The 15,257-nt window shown below is 43.5% G+C and overlaps 1 protein-coding gene across 3 annotated transcripts in view; it reads left to right on the forward strand.

Moving 5' to 3' along the window:
* Positions 1-15,257, forward strand: part of ZNF385B (zinc finger protein 385B) — a 271,136-nt gene that overhangs the window by 183,359 nt on the left and 72,520 nt on the right. For all 3 annotated transcript variants that reach the window (XM_068245425.1, XM_068245426.1, XM_068245427.1), the window contains one exon: positions 1,866-2,007. In XM_068245425.1, coding sequence (XP_068101526.1) covers positions 1,866-2,007 — 142 coding nt within the window. The remainder of the gene's footprint in view (positions 1-1,865; positions 2,008-15,257) is intronic.

The following is a 15,257-nucleotide window of genomic DNA, read 5'->3' on the forward strand; positions in this document are numbered from 1 at the left end:
ACACTAATACTGGGCAAACTCGATGCGGTTTTTTGGTCTATTTTCAGTCCGATCGATTTCTGATTTGATTTTCGATTCGATTCTGTTATCTTTTCTTATCTATTTCCATTCACTTCTATGAGAAATCGATCAGAAAAAAAAAACAATCGAAAATAAGATCGGGACATGTTGGAAATGTATCTATCGAACCATCTACCTAACACAGAATTGTATGGTGTGTACCTGCATAACAGCTCCAAAAGCCAACAGTGCCAGACCTGCTGAAACAGGAGATGCTGAAATTACAGAGCAGTTACAGTAATCTCAGCCCTGTTCACTTTGCTATTCAGCGGGTGATGTCGGTCTCGCCTCTAATACTACATTTTGCTGTTGAACTATACTAGGTGATTTTTTTTGGGGGGAGGTCTTTTCTTTTTCTACATTTCTTTTCCACTACAGTGATGGTGGGGGGGGGGGGGGAGGGGGATTGCTGGATTCCTGGAATAGGGTTACTAACTTCGATGGGGTTGCTAGTCCATAGTATAAAATAGTGTTTTATGTTGGGTGGGGTGTATTGGTGAGGTGGCAGCTATATTGCAAAGTGGGAATAGTATTTACCTTAGTGTGGTAGGTTATACATGGAAAGAAAAGTACTTTATGTTAGGGGGTTATAGTTAGATATAGATATAAGTTATAGTGGAGGAGTAATATTTTATGAGGATGGGGGGCATATAACTAGGTTATGGAGAGTGAAGTAGTTAGCAAGTTATAAGAATATAGCTGAGTATAGCTAAGTATTATACATTGGGTAGGCTAGGAGTTACAGGGAGGGAATTGTTTTTTTAGGTTATGTTGCGGCTTGCGGGAAAAGTATTTATTGCTGACAGGTTTTGGACTAATCCATATCCTCTTAGGGGATTCTCAGGGTTTTCTTTATTTTTACAAACACTTTCTGAATGACGTGTGTCCAGTCCAACTGCCAAATTAGTGTGCAAGCGACAATGAGGGCTGGCTGGCCTCTTTGTATGGATCCATTACAAGGAGTGCTTCAGTAAAAAATAAAGGAAATGTTGAGAATCCCCCATGAGGAGAGGAACTAGTCAAACATATGTCAGATTGGTCAGATTTTAAATGTTTACTGTTAACTGTTAACTTAGGTAAAAGTGGTTTATAGTGCAATTTACTCTGGGAGTATTGTGCTTCTTATACATGTGTTATGTATTTTACATTTTACATTTTTTCACGATAGTGGTCCTTTAATGTTGCTTATTATGGTAGGTTGTGGATAGGAAATATATTTTAATAGCAGACTAGAGGCACAGAGTCGGGTAAAACTAGTTATTGGCTTTTGCTGACATTCACATAGCCTTGCTTTGCTCTGACAGCACCTTCCCCAAAAGGAATGGCTCCAAACTGTTAGTGCCCAGCTAATATATATGCCTTAGGACTGCTCTGGTGAGAATTATTTCCAGAAGTCTGAGTCCCCACTCTTTATCATTGGGTCACACACACAGCCTTATGATAATGAATTGGACTAAGACCGCCAGAGGTTGTTCCACAACTGGTTCTTTCCAGCGTTGTCCTCAGATGTAGAGTGTAAGCCGGTTCCACATTCCAACACTACTCTAATAACTGATGTTTCATTACCATCAGAAAAATCTGGTTTAGCCTTTATACCAAGAGATGGCAAATCTTGGCCATGATTTTGCCATTGCGTTTAAATGGGGTTTAAGTGTAAAAAACATAAAACCATTTAAAACCTATAATAGAGTTCCTTTATTATTGAACTTGTGACATGTGTTTGTGTTGTCCCCCCATGAAATTCATCACCCCATTGTGTTGTGTGAAGACATAAAGAAGTAAGCCTGATTTGTTCTCCTTTGTAGAGCCAAGCCGAGGCGCACTACAAAGGCAGTAAACATGCCAAGAAGCTCAAAGCACTAGAGTCAACGAAAAATAAGCAAAAAACGGGTTCGCTCAAGGACAGCATCAAGGCTATTACGAGCTCAACGGCCAACCACAAATCAGGTTAATAAAACTGTTGTTTCTGTACTTCACATTATTTTGCCTTATCTGAAAGTTTTATGTGTGGTATTTCTCTGTATATGTGTGGGCGCATTGATGTACAAAGCTAATGGCCATCCACTAAGAACGTACCTAAAACTATATGCTGACATTTTTGCCAAAGGCAAGAAAGGATGTTGCGTAAAGTGTAACTGTTCTGCACGCAGAGAGAGAAATATGAAAGCCACCCTGAAGCAAACTCTGGCGATAAAATCAAAGCATGAGAAACTACATAATCAGGAGATACAGACAAACACTGGAGCAGATGTAATATATAAAGTATAACTGCAAATAAGGGGAAAGGAATCTTCCTGTTGGTCAAAGAAGCCATACAGTATATCACTAAAATGGAGGCTTGAAGCATGCATGTAGAAAGGGCGCGAGGAAAAATGGGCACCCGTTTTCGTTAATAAAATTATTGTTAATATCCACTAATATTCTTTGTTTTTAAAGTGTAAATAGTGTAAATTATTGTAATAAAATATTGGTATATATGAACAATATTTTACTACAACTTAACCTAATCCTACTCTCACACAGAACCCTCCCTTCCTGACGCCTAACGCTAAAACCTCCCCTTTTTGACTCCTAACCCTAAAACCACCCTTCCTGACGCCTTACCCTAAAAACACCCTTCCTGACGCTTAACCCTAAAACGTCCTTCTTGACGCCTAACCCTAAAACCCCCTTCCTGCCGCCTAACCCTAAAATCCCCTTCCTGACGCTTAACCCTAAAACCTCCCTTCCTGACACCTAACCCTAAAACCCCCATCCTGACGACTAACCCTAAAACCCCCTTCCTGATGCCTAACCCTAAAAACCTTCTTTGTGATGCCTAACCCTAAAACCCCGTTCCTGAGGCCTAACCCTAAAACCTTCCTTCTTGATGCCTAACCCTAAAAACACTCTTTGCGACACCTAACCCTAAAACCCCCTTTCTGACGCCTAACCCTAAAACCCCCTTCCTGACTCCTAACCTTAAAAAAAAAAACTTCCTGACACCTATCCCTAAAACTAGCCTTCCTGATGCCTAACACTAAAACCCTCTTTCCTGACGCCTAACCCTAAAAAAAACCCTTCCTGACGCCTAACCCTAAACTCCCTTCCATCCTGATGCCTAACCCTAAAACGCCCTTTCCTAACCTTTTAGTATTCAAAACAATATATTTCAAAACAATGATTTTCGAAAATAAATAATTTGTAAATACAAAACATTAAAAATGTCAAAAACTATAATTTTCCAAACAATAAAAAAAATTCAAAAACTATAATATTGTAATTTTGATGAGAATACTTATTGTGCGCCCACATTTCTGCTTTGGGTGCCTAATATTTGCATTAGCACCCGTGGGGCACCCAAATTGTCCATTAGCTGCTGGGCGCCCAAATTTCCTGCTTCCGGCTTGAAAGGTCAAAGGGGAGGGTCTTACCAGGCAACTTCCTCCTGACCTTCTTAGAGACAATACTAATCTTTATATTATCCCCTAGAGTGTATTTCTGAAACAAAAACATGTTTCGCCATGCAGTTTTTACTGTGGGTAACCACTGATTGTGAACTGTATTCTCAAATGCTTTGTTTATTTTACTCAGGTTTGCTTTAAAGGCCAATTTTTAGTGCCTGTGTCTGCAAACCATGGTGTAAATGCATTGCAAATGTACCAAGCCTGTGTTGTATTTGTACCATGGTTGAAGCCGTGCTTTTTCAGCTATTCAAACACAGCAAAATGCAATTGGTAAAGAACAACATAACTGTATCGGAGACATAACTCAAATGCGGTAATACTGCTCAAGTACAGTGATGCTCGGATACCCCCGGTCACAGATTCGACTTATTTGGCCATGGTTAAAAAAAAGTTGTGATTTTTCTCCAGATTTGAAACTGAGTTACGGATTCAACTGATTTTTTCCGTGATTGCCTCTAATATCAGGAATCACGGCTGTGATCACAGATTAGCCCCCATACATGCTACAGTCCCCAAAATTGCATTGATTATAAAGGTGATCAGTGGCTACAACTTAAATTTCTTTTTCAAAAAGACCTTCTAGTTTTTGAGAAATTCGAATTTAAAGTTTCCAATGAAAAAGTATTGGTGATTAAATCCCTCCGATTATAGCGGTTAATAGCAAAGCCCCCTTACATGCTATGAACACTAAATTTGCAAGATATATTAAGTAGAACAGTGGGAACAAGGGGAAAAAAATCCAAAAACACCTTATAGTTTTTGAGATACCGGTAATCGATTTTAAAGGTTCAAAGGAAAATAGTATACATTTAAATGCGGTAATGGCAGTTAATGTATTTAGTGTATTTACATGTATTACTTTTTTCCTTTGAAATTTCCTTTGAACCTTTCAAATCGATTATCTCAAAAACTATAAGGTCTTTTTGGAAAATGTTTTTCTTTTGTTCCCACTCTTCTACTTAACATAGCCTGCGAATTTGGTATTTATAGTTTAATCATGATTTAATCACGGATATTTTTCTGAATATTAGTAATCACGGAAAATCTGTGATTGAATCACATGATCCACAATCGATCACGGATTCGGATCCGGACGTCGAATAGTGGAAAAATGCTCGTGAATCACCACTATGTCGTGATGAGCACCACTGCTCAAGGATACAAGTGCTATAAATGCCTTTCAAAAATGCCAGTTATGTGGCTTTATTGTATCATTATTTGGTTTGGTCATTTTTTGTATCACATTCCTGACGCAAATATATTGTTGATCTAACTACTTGTTCAGAGTCAGAGACTCACCTAAGAGACATAAAAGATCAGCACAATAGCCGAGCAAGTAGCATTAATTAAAAGAGAATGAAGATGGCTGCTATATTGCTCTCAGTCAGGGCCGGATTTTTACTTTTTACCGCCCAAGGCCAACTATCACCAGCCGCCCTCTGACCATCAGCCCAACATTCCCCCTTTTTCAGTATAAGTAGGCAGATGCACCCCCCCCCCCCTCCTCTTCTGTACAGATAGTGAGATTCCCCCCCCCCCCTCGCAGTATGAGTTGGCAGATGCTTCCACCCCACCACCCACTTTGCAATATAGGTAGCCTCCCCCCTCCTCTATAGGTAGGCAGAAGCCCCCCATCTACAGGTGGCCAGATACCCCCCACCCTAGGTAGCCATATGCTTCTCCCCCTTATAGGTGGCCAGGTGCTTCTCCCCCTCTCTCCTATAAATAGTCAGATTCTTCACCTTGCTCCTCCCATATAGGTAGCCGGATGCATCTCCCCCATAGCTAGCCAGATACTTTTCCCCCTCCCTCCCTCCCTGTAGGTAGCCAGATGCTTTTACTCCATCTATCCCTGTAGATATCCAAATGCTTTTCCCCCTTTCTCTTTCTCCCTGTAGATATCCAGATGCTTCTCCCCCTCCCTCCCTCCGTGTAGGTAGCCAAAAGCTGCTCCCCTCTCCTTCCATGTAGGTAGCCAAAGGTTTCTCCCCCTACATCCCTGTAAGTAGCCAAATGCATCTCCCCCTTCCATCCCTGTAGGTAGTCAGATGCGTCTCCCCCTCCATTCCTTTATATAGCCAAATGCTTCTCCCCCCTCCATCCCTCCCTGTAGATAGCCAGATGCTTCTCCCTCTCTCCCCCTATAGGTAGCCAATGGCTTCTCCCTCCTCCATCCCTGTAGCTAGCCAGATTCTTCTCCTCCTCCATCCCTGTGGATAGCCAGATGCTCCCCCCCCCTTCCTCCCAGGTAGTGAGATGCTTCTCCACCCCCCTCCCATCTCCCTTCCATCCTCCCATGTAGACAGAAGCTCCCTCTCTCCCTCCCATGTAGCCAGAAGCTTATCCACTCCCTCCCCATTGCTAGAGCCGCCACCTGTACCACTCACCTTCCCACTTGTATCCCGCCCCAAAGCTTCCTCTTCTGCCTTCCGCTCTGCCTGCATCAGCTGCCACTGTACATCTGTCTTCTCCAGCCAGTGTAGCTTTATCCAGTGTCACAGCGAGTGCCTGTACCCGTATGTAGTAAGTGCTGGCACCACATGGTACAGGCACTTGCCATGATGCCGGACACTGTCTGGAGGAGGCCAGGATTCACACCAGCATGACAGCTGAAACTTCAACACTGCACATGAGCATCCGGGGTGGGGGGGGGGGTGATCGATAGCCCGCGGCCAGTTGTCGGGAAATCGAACGCTGTTACCACTGGGCACCCCATTAAGCTCTTGCAACTAACATTTTCCCACATCCCGATCAATCTTTTCGATTTCTGCCAGAAACTGATCGAAAGTTTGAATGGGCAGCCATTAGACTTTTCATATGAGTTGGTGGGCAATTTTAGAGATACATACTGGCGGCTAACTAAAATGGAAGGAAGAACTAAGTTTCTTATAATCACATTAAGAAAAAAAAAACTTGTATAGTGCTGGTATACAGGTATGTTCTATCATTTTTATAATGAAAGTGTAATGTAACTTTAAAATGTATCATAGAGACTTATCTACCTGTTTTTAGTCAGTGTCCATGCATAGCGATAAACAGAGCATACGTGAGCATAACTGAGATAGAAAATGAAAAGAAAAAATAAGAACAGGTCTAAGTACAAAATATTTTCTACTAAAATTTGCCATTTCATAATCGCTCAGAAACTCAGTTAAAGAGAACCTGAACTGAAAATAAAGTGTCAAAATAACCATGCACAGGTCATACTTACCTCCTGTGTGGTCTACTCCTCAATCTCTTTCTCCTCTACTGCGCCCCATTTGTCCACTGTGATCAATGGAATTTTCCGTCTTCCATTTTAAAAATGGTCATTACCCCATAACAGCTTCCTGGTCAGTACACTGTTAAACTGTAATATCACCCACTTCAGCCATAGGGAAACATGGACATTACCTTGCACATTCAGTTGTAACTGACAGCTGCTGATATATAACTGACAGCAACTGGTATATGTCAGTTCTGACAAACTATTGTCAGAACTGGAAGGGATCACTGTAAGAAGAAAATGGTGAGCTTCTGAGAGGAACGGACAGTGAGGTTAGTATGTAATATTCACTTGCAGCTACAGCATGCGTTTATTTTAAATAATTTTCCTCACTTCAGGTTCCCTTTAAACTAGTCCTGAACTCTCCATGATCTTCTCCCCTTTGAGTGTTTGTCTGTTTACAAACCCCCGTTTCCTTTGCTGAGGATTTTGACAATGACACAGGTGATAATGAATAAAGATAATTGTTTAGACCCAAACATGTACCTCGGAGATGGATTTACAGCCGGATCACTATGACTTGCTAGAGAAACAGTAATTGAGGTCAGGAGGGAGGATAAAGGTCATTCATACAACAAATGTGTGCATTAAAATTTCAGAATGTAATGCAAACAACATCTAACCCCAACAGGCTATTGCATTTCAGTCTAGCCACATGGAGCATAGCAGTGGCCTATTTCCATGACTCGGGAATTATTTTAATTCAATAAAATATTTATAAGAAAAATATGAAAGTGTCACAACATTAAATGCCCCACCACAACCGCTTCTTGAAAAGACCCTCTGAAGTCTGAAACACAAAGGGCCATATCCTATTCAAGGTGATAAGTAGCTTGCAGATGCGAGCTACTTATCACCTTGCCATCGCGCGAGGATTACCGGCAAATCCTATTGCCCATATCCTTCGCGTGATGGCCGATCGTTAGGGAGCATTACTCAGGCGAAAGCCTGAGCGATGCTCCCTTTTACCGAGCGATGGGGAGTGAGGTTTACGCTGTGGTGCTGTCCATCAGCACCACGGCCTCACTCCCCACACATGCGCACTCGCCTGCCGCCATCTTCCGCCGTTGCATCTGGGGGTCTCCTTTAATAAGGAGACCCCCAGAGCTCCCCGTCGGGTCGCCGCACAGTTTAGAAGCCCCCGCGCAGCTCTGCACCGGCACCCCTGCTGGCATACATACCGCCGCAGATCACCCGCCGCCAAATCCGTCGCGTAATTACAGTGTATCTAACACTGTAATTACTGTCGGCATAGAAGGAGCCCGGGCAAAGCATCTTTGAATCTGCAGCCTGGGCTCCCCATTGGTCCGCTGTCTGAGCCATTTTATTGGTTAGATTCACTGTAATAACGCGACGGATTTTGCGGCGAGAGGCGGCGGGTGAATTGCGGCGGTATGTATGCCAGCAGGGGTGCTGGTGCAGAGCTGCGCGGGGGCTTCTAAACTGTGCGGCGACCCGACGGGGAGCTCTGGGGGTCTCCTTATTAAAGGAGACCCCCAGATGCTGCGGTGACGACGTGCGTTAGCTAGTTTAGACCTGCTTTTTGCAGGTCTAAGCTAACGCTCATGTCTGCCGGGAAGCATCGCTTCCCGGAGACATGATAAGGGTAATTGGATTCGGTGTTAAGAACTCGCTGGGCGATTATATCGCCCAAGCGAGTTCTTTTCCGCCTGGGGGGGTCTAACGTTTAATTAGATTAGGCGATGCCCCCATCGCCTAAGTTAAGTACTCGCCAGTACTTAGCGCTGGCGAGTTCAGCAATAGAATATGGCCCAAAGTGAGATTTTCATGCTATTGCTGACAAAAACTTTCATCTTTTTTATATATATATATATATATATATATATATATATATATATATATATATATATATATTATTTCAGATCTCTCTGACTTTTCTTGTGTATTTAGTTTTTTTAATGACAGTTATTACTGCAAAGAGACTTGAGTGTTTATTTTTTGTTTTATACTAGTTAGAAATCCTCTGATAACAAAAAAAAACAAAAAAAGACAGAGATGTATATTATTTTTTTGAGTAAAGCCAATCAACAACCTATATTTTCTATTCCACCCTTGGGAAGTAGAGAGTAATCATTCATTACCCACTAGGTGTCCCATTATCCCAGAGGTATGACAGTAAACGGCATGTTGAAAATCTGGCCATTTCCTTGGAAACAGAGAGGGAGAGAGCGCCCAATCATCTGCACTAAATCCATCCACAAAGGAAGTGTAGATTTCCATTATGTCGGCACATGGCGCTTCCACGCGGAATGAAAGGAGAAAATAGCGAGACAATTTCTACGGGCGTGCATCCTAGGAAGACGCGATGTCAACACACAATACCGCTCGACGCCGCGCAGTGTCATTTATTGCCTGCTCTTGCCAAGAGGGATTTCACATCCTTCCAACTTCCTATCGCTTCCTGCATCATTTCTTTTCACTTGAATGACAGAACTTTTTTTTTCATTTTCTTTTCTTTATTTGTTTTACGGTGTGCTTTTGAGTGAGAAGCATGCTGTTTGTATGATTACCTATTTTGTCTCTTCTAATGCTTAAAAGCCAACTATTGTGAAAATTGTAACATTTAAAATGCACACATACAAAATGTGCATTTGTCCCAGAGTAACATTCAATATAAATTATTATTTTCCTATATCGCTGCCATTTATAGTAGATAGTGAAAATCTGACAGAACTGATAGGTTTTGGACTAGTCAATCTCCTCATGGAGGATTCTCAGTTATTTCTATTTACAAAAGCACTTACTCAAAGGCAGTTGATCTTTGTAACTGCCAAAATAGTGTGCAAACAAGTATAGAGACTGGCTGGCATGTTTGTTTAGATCTTTTCCAAGAGTGCTTTGTAAAAAATGAATGCATTTTACTCGGGAAGAAATGTACATATTATGTGAACTTTCACCAATCGAAATTCAGCACCACTTCAATAAAACCTCCACTTTATTGGATTTGCATAAAACTGGTAACAGAGGGCGACAAGACATAGCTGTAGCCTATGGCTCGCTGTTTTGGGGACCTCTTCCTTGTTCACGCCTCGCAGCCTGTCACCCATTCAAGCACACAAGTATAGAATATATACACAATACCAGAGACCATCAACCAATCAAACACAGTTATGCAAATGTAGGTATGCAAATAGAATGACTTGATGGGGAATTGTGTGGTCCACAACTGGCCACACCTTCTACAGCCTCCTATAGGCTGTTAAGATGTACCACCCACCTTCCAGCACTAAAAGTAAACAAAGCTCCTGCTGGATGATCAGTTTTATCAAACATAAAAGACTGACCTAGCCCTCAATGTCCACTTTCAGACACACTCCAGACTACTAGAATATCTCCGCTATCTAGAGCTGCCGGGCAGGCAAGTACTGCACAGCTGTTCGCCACACGAATGAACTTCTGCATACGCATGTTACATGCCCCGTGATGCGCACGAACCAGCGACCTATCATAATAGCGCCCAGGCCTGAATTTACAACACAGAAGCCTATAGGCACAGATGACCTGAGAAATAAGACTTCACCCTCCATGAACCTACAAACCCATGCTGAACCGCACCGCAAGAGTGCTGACTGGCCCATTTGTTCCTTCTCCCTTAGTTCCCTTGCCTGGCTGTCATAGGTAGCTACATGTGCATTAGGTAGCCAGAGCTATCCTCGTATTAAGTAGCTAGAGGTGCCACCAGGTATTAGGTAGCTAGAGGTGTCTCCAACCAAGGAAGAATCTGGTGAATGGAAAGCAGAGACCCAAGTGAGTAACTGCTCATTTACACTGCACTCGGAATCTGCATGAAGGGAAGGAGGGAGGGAGGCACTTGGGAGGAAGTGAAACACCTTTCCGCTACTTAGGTAAATTAACACAGAAGCGGCCACGAGCGAAGTATCGCGGTAGTGATAATTCACTCGAGCAGGGCCACCCGCAGTTAATGTTATGCGCATTGTTAAGGAAGCAATGGGCGTAACTAAGGAAGGCACTCTCCTTACATGGCAGCAAGCTCTGCTATGTAAGGTGTGCATAGCGTGCACTACAGAACATTAGATTGATGAATCAAGCCCATTGTGTCTGAATCATGTGAAGTGCTCAGACACAGCCCGTTCCATATTTTGGGCCCTAATCACAGCTTTGTGCAATGACATACATTCTTTCAACATCTGGGTGGTCTTTCCCACATACAGCTGCCACATGGACACTTGACCATATAAATAAAATAACTGATTCATGTGTGAATCAACCATAAACTTTGTACTTTTTCCCTTTAGTACGGTGATGAAACTCATCGCTTTTAATAATACAGTGGCAAATGTGGCAGCTGAGACAGGGAATGGTACCACAGTTAGATGGAGGGGCCTTCTAAGGGGCAAAATTAGAATGAACCAGCTGCCTTTTCGAATAGGGAGCCCTTTTAAAGAAAAGATGGGTGGGCTCTGGAATTCAGAAACCTGCAGCAGAGAATCCTGCAATATGCCCACATTTTATGCACAATACGTTGAACCTCATTACTAATCGTATTGTATGTATAGGCCAGTGGTTCCCAACCTTTTCCGGCCCGGGGAACACTTTCTGACCATATTTTTCTCCGGGGAACGGCGGGGGGCGCGGGTGTTTGCGCAACCTAGTGGACCGTGCCGTGCTATGGGGGGGGGGGGCTGCATAGCTAGCATAGTTGCCCCAGTATAGGGAGTTTAGTTGCCCCAGTATGGTTAGTATAGTTACCCCAGTATAGTGCCCCAGTATAGCTAGTATAGTCCCAGTATGGATAGGTAGTGCCCCAGTATAGCCAGTAAAGTGCCCAGTATAGCTAGTATAGTGCCCAGTATAGCTAGTATAGTGCCCAGATAGCTAGTATAGTGCCCAGTATAGCTAGCATGGTGCCCAGTATAGCTAGCATAGTGCCCAGTATAGCTAGCATAGTGCCCAGTATAGCTAGCATAGTGCCCAGTATAGCTAGCATAGTGCCCAGTATAGGTAGGTAGTGCCCAGTATAGTGCCCAGTATAGCTAGTATAGTTGCCCCCAGTATAGCTAGTTTAGTTGCCCCCAGTATAGCTAGTTTAATTTCCCCCAGTATAGCTAGTTTAATTGCCCCCAGTATAGCTAGTACAGTTCCCCCCAGTATGGATGCCCAGGAGGGGGGAAGCAGCGCTAGAAGGAGGGGCAGTGGAGGCAGCGGTGGGAAGGGGGGAAATATCCCCCCACCTCCCTCACCTGGGACCCCTCCTTCTGCCTCTCTCCCCCTCCATTTAGCGGTGGCAAGTGCGGGCTCGGCGGCGAGGAGACATGCGCAGAATTACTCACCACTTCCACGTTCTAAGCGCCGGCAACGTCATGTCGTCACACATCTCCGCCTTCAATGCCGCCCACTGTGCTTCCGCTAATCAGGAAGCACAGTGGGCGGCATTGAAGGCGGAGATCTGACGACGTGACGCTGCCGGCACTTGGAACACGGAAGTGGTGAGTAATTCTCCGCATGCCTCCCCGCCGCCGAGCCGCACTTGCCACCGTTAAATGGAGGGGGAGAGAGGCAGAAGGAGGGGTCCCAGGTGAGGGAGGGGGGGATATTTCCCCCCTCCCCACCGCTGCCTCCACTGCCCCTCCTTCTAGCGCTGCTTCCCCCCTCCTGCGCCCTACAGTAGGTACAGGTCTGGCGAGAGGCCAGACCTGTACGGCACACCAGGCAACACCGGTTGAAAAATGCTGGTATAGGCAATGCTACTCGACTAGCATCTCTCACCTGTTTTTAATGCTGGACTTCCTACTATGATATTTACGGAGATTATCAGAATGATATCCCCTAGCAATTAATTTCTCATTCATCTCCCAAAGTCCTTTTTGGGCACCACAGGGTAATTTACCAACAATGCCACCTGCTGCAACTGACACAAAGGACTTATAAATCTGATGGCATGGATGGAAACTTTTATGATGTAATATGAAGTTAGGGTCTATGCTTTTGATGTATAGATCATCACCTTCTTCTCATTGACCTTTGAGATACAGGTATCTAAAACGGACACAGTGTGTAAACTCATGGTCAATGAAAGTCATATAGATTGACAACTTAAATTAAGCTGATCAATAAACTTCAGTAAGGTCGAATGTGGCCACGCCCACAGACAAAAAATATTGTCTATGTAGCCAACCTCTTACATATTTAGCAAAGAGCTCATTACCATAAATAAAGGTCTCCTTACATAGGCCTATTTAGAGGTTGGCATTGGACGGGGCAAGATTTGCCCCATCACAGTGCCCCTGCATTGTAAATAGAACTGCCCATTAAAGGAGAAATCATTTTATCTCAAAATCAAATTAAGTAAAGCAATCAAAAACCATCTCTGCCCCTGCTCATAATCAGACTTAGTGAAAAGAATAAATTCAGCAACCTCTACATGCCATCGTGCGAGATGGCAGTGTAGAGGCTTTCATCATCGATCGTAACCAGATTGAGAGAGTCCTCAACAGTCCCTACACCAGCAATGTTCTTACCAACTGGTGTCCCTGATATATGAGCCCATCTGCAGGATAAAGGGCTGTAGAATCTCATCAAGGAAGGAGAAAAAACAGAATCGATTGCCGCCACAATCGGCCAGTGGGCGGTCGGTGGAGGTTCTTATGTATCTTCGGCAAAGTGTAAACTAGAGATATACAGGGATGTTCCTGGATAAGAAAAACTTTTAAATCCTTATCAATAATGCCCTGAGAAAATGCTTGATCCACTATGGTACATAACCTAGCCTGTATACGGGGAGTAGGACCCACTGACAATTCCTCATATACCTCATATACATTCCGCAGAGATCACCTGCCAGTACTAAAGATGAAGCCGCCTGTGATAAATTTCAGAATGTAAATTAGGGTGAGGAAAGATTTTACAATGGGCAAACACAGACTAAATCATTTATAAATGAATACTGTAAAAAATAAGCAATTTTATTCATTGTTATTTTCACTACAGTCCCTCTTTAAGGTTTTCTGCCCTTTTACTAGTGCAAAATCTATTACCGTCATCTGCATAGATACCCTACGGCTTTTATCTTTGTTTGTTTGCTTGTTTTCATGACTCAAGTTTCTTCTGCTTTAATGTTTAATAAGCCACTGCAATATTCAAGAAACAACATTTGCATTCTCGGTTTATACATGATTTCCTTTTCAGAGAGATGGTAACAAAGTGTCACCACTATCTGTAATCAGGACCTGGATGAATAATAACCTTCACAGATATTATGACTCACGCACTGTGTCTTGTTTCAAATTTGTTACATTTTCTTTCCGTATAAATGGATTTTCTGAGCAGTAAAGTTGACCGATATGCCTAGAATGTGAAAGCTACGTACAGGCAGGCAATTACCGTCTCCCGGGACAATCGCTGGAGATCTTTTCAGATGACAGTTTTAGAAACAAATGCTGTACAATATGCTACTTAGCAATGGCCAAGCAGCCTGTTCTGTTCTATGGAGAAAGCAGGGGGAATGAAGGGCGGGAAGAGCAATGTGCTCATTTGTTAAATGTCTTTTAGTGGTCATCATGAGGGATCTCTGAATGGTGTTGTGGAACAGCTGTACAGATGCTAGACGTTCATGAATGATTGTCCCTAACAACGCTCCAAGGGGTTGAATCACTAAAGAAAATAGCGCAAGTAACCTCCTGTTACTCGTGCTATTTCCACAGTGTGCCTTGAGTAACAGGAGGTTACTCGCGCTATTTTCTTTAGTGAATCAACCCCCAAATGTGCCAGTTATGGTACTATATTTTCCTTAGATGCGCTCATTCAATCATATTCAGAAGGCAGTTACCAAATTCAGAAATCAGTTACCAAATTTTTCACATAAATGGGACAATTATGGCACAACAATCTCTCTTCAGATACGAACGCAAAATCCAACTTTTGGATGGACTAAATTCTCCACTAGACTTGACCTTAGAATTGTTTTATGTCTATTTTCTACACATACAGCTTGGTTTTCTGTACAATTCAATCCTAGAAATCTGACCGTTAATTTGTGCACCTTAATGAAATTGTAGCACCTGTGCTTAACTTTAGATCACACACATTTTCAGCAGATGTGCTTTTCACCCCTCCCAAATCAGTTGAGCCTTAATCTGCCGCCTCACCAGCCCAACCTTGTCCCCCTAATGGTCAATGTGCCCTTCCCCCCCCCCACCTCGGTACCCAGTATATTATACATCACCTGTCCGCATCTGCCGCTGGCTCCAGGCTCTTCTATTCATACATGCGCCCCATGTGGTTGCCGGATTATGCATGCCCGCATCCACATGGGGCACATGTAAGAATGGAGAACAGCGCCCAGAATCAGCGGCTACCGCAGACAGTTAATGTATAGTGCACTGGGCATGGAGGGGGCCACATTGAGCATTAGAGGGGGACAATGCTGGGGGGATTCCTTGCATTCGTCGCTTGTCCCGATATCGCTTGCCTTTACCGATGTGCACCCGACCGACCATGAAGTAAGG

Source organism: Hyperolius riggenbachi, chromosome 7 (genome assembly GCF_040937935.1).
Source record: "Hyperolius riggenbachi isolate aHypRig1 chromosome 7, aHypRig1.pri, whole genome shotgun sequence".
Lineage (NCBI taxonomy): Eukaryota > Metazoa > Chordata > Amphibia > Anura > Hyperoliidae > Hyperolius > Hyperolius riggenbachi.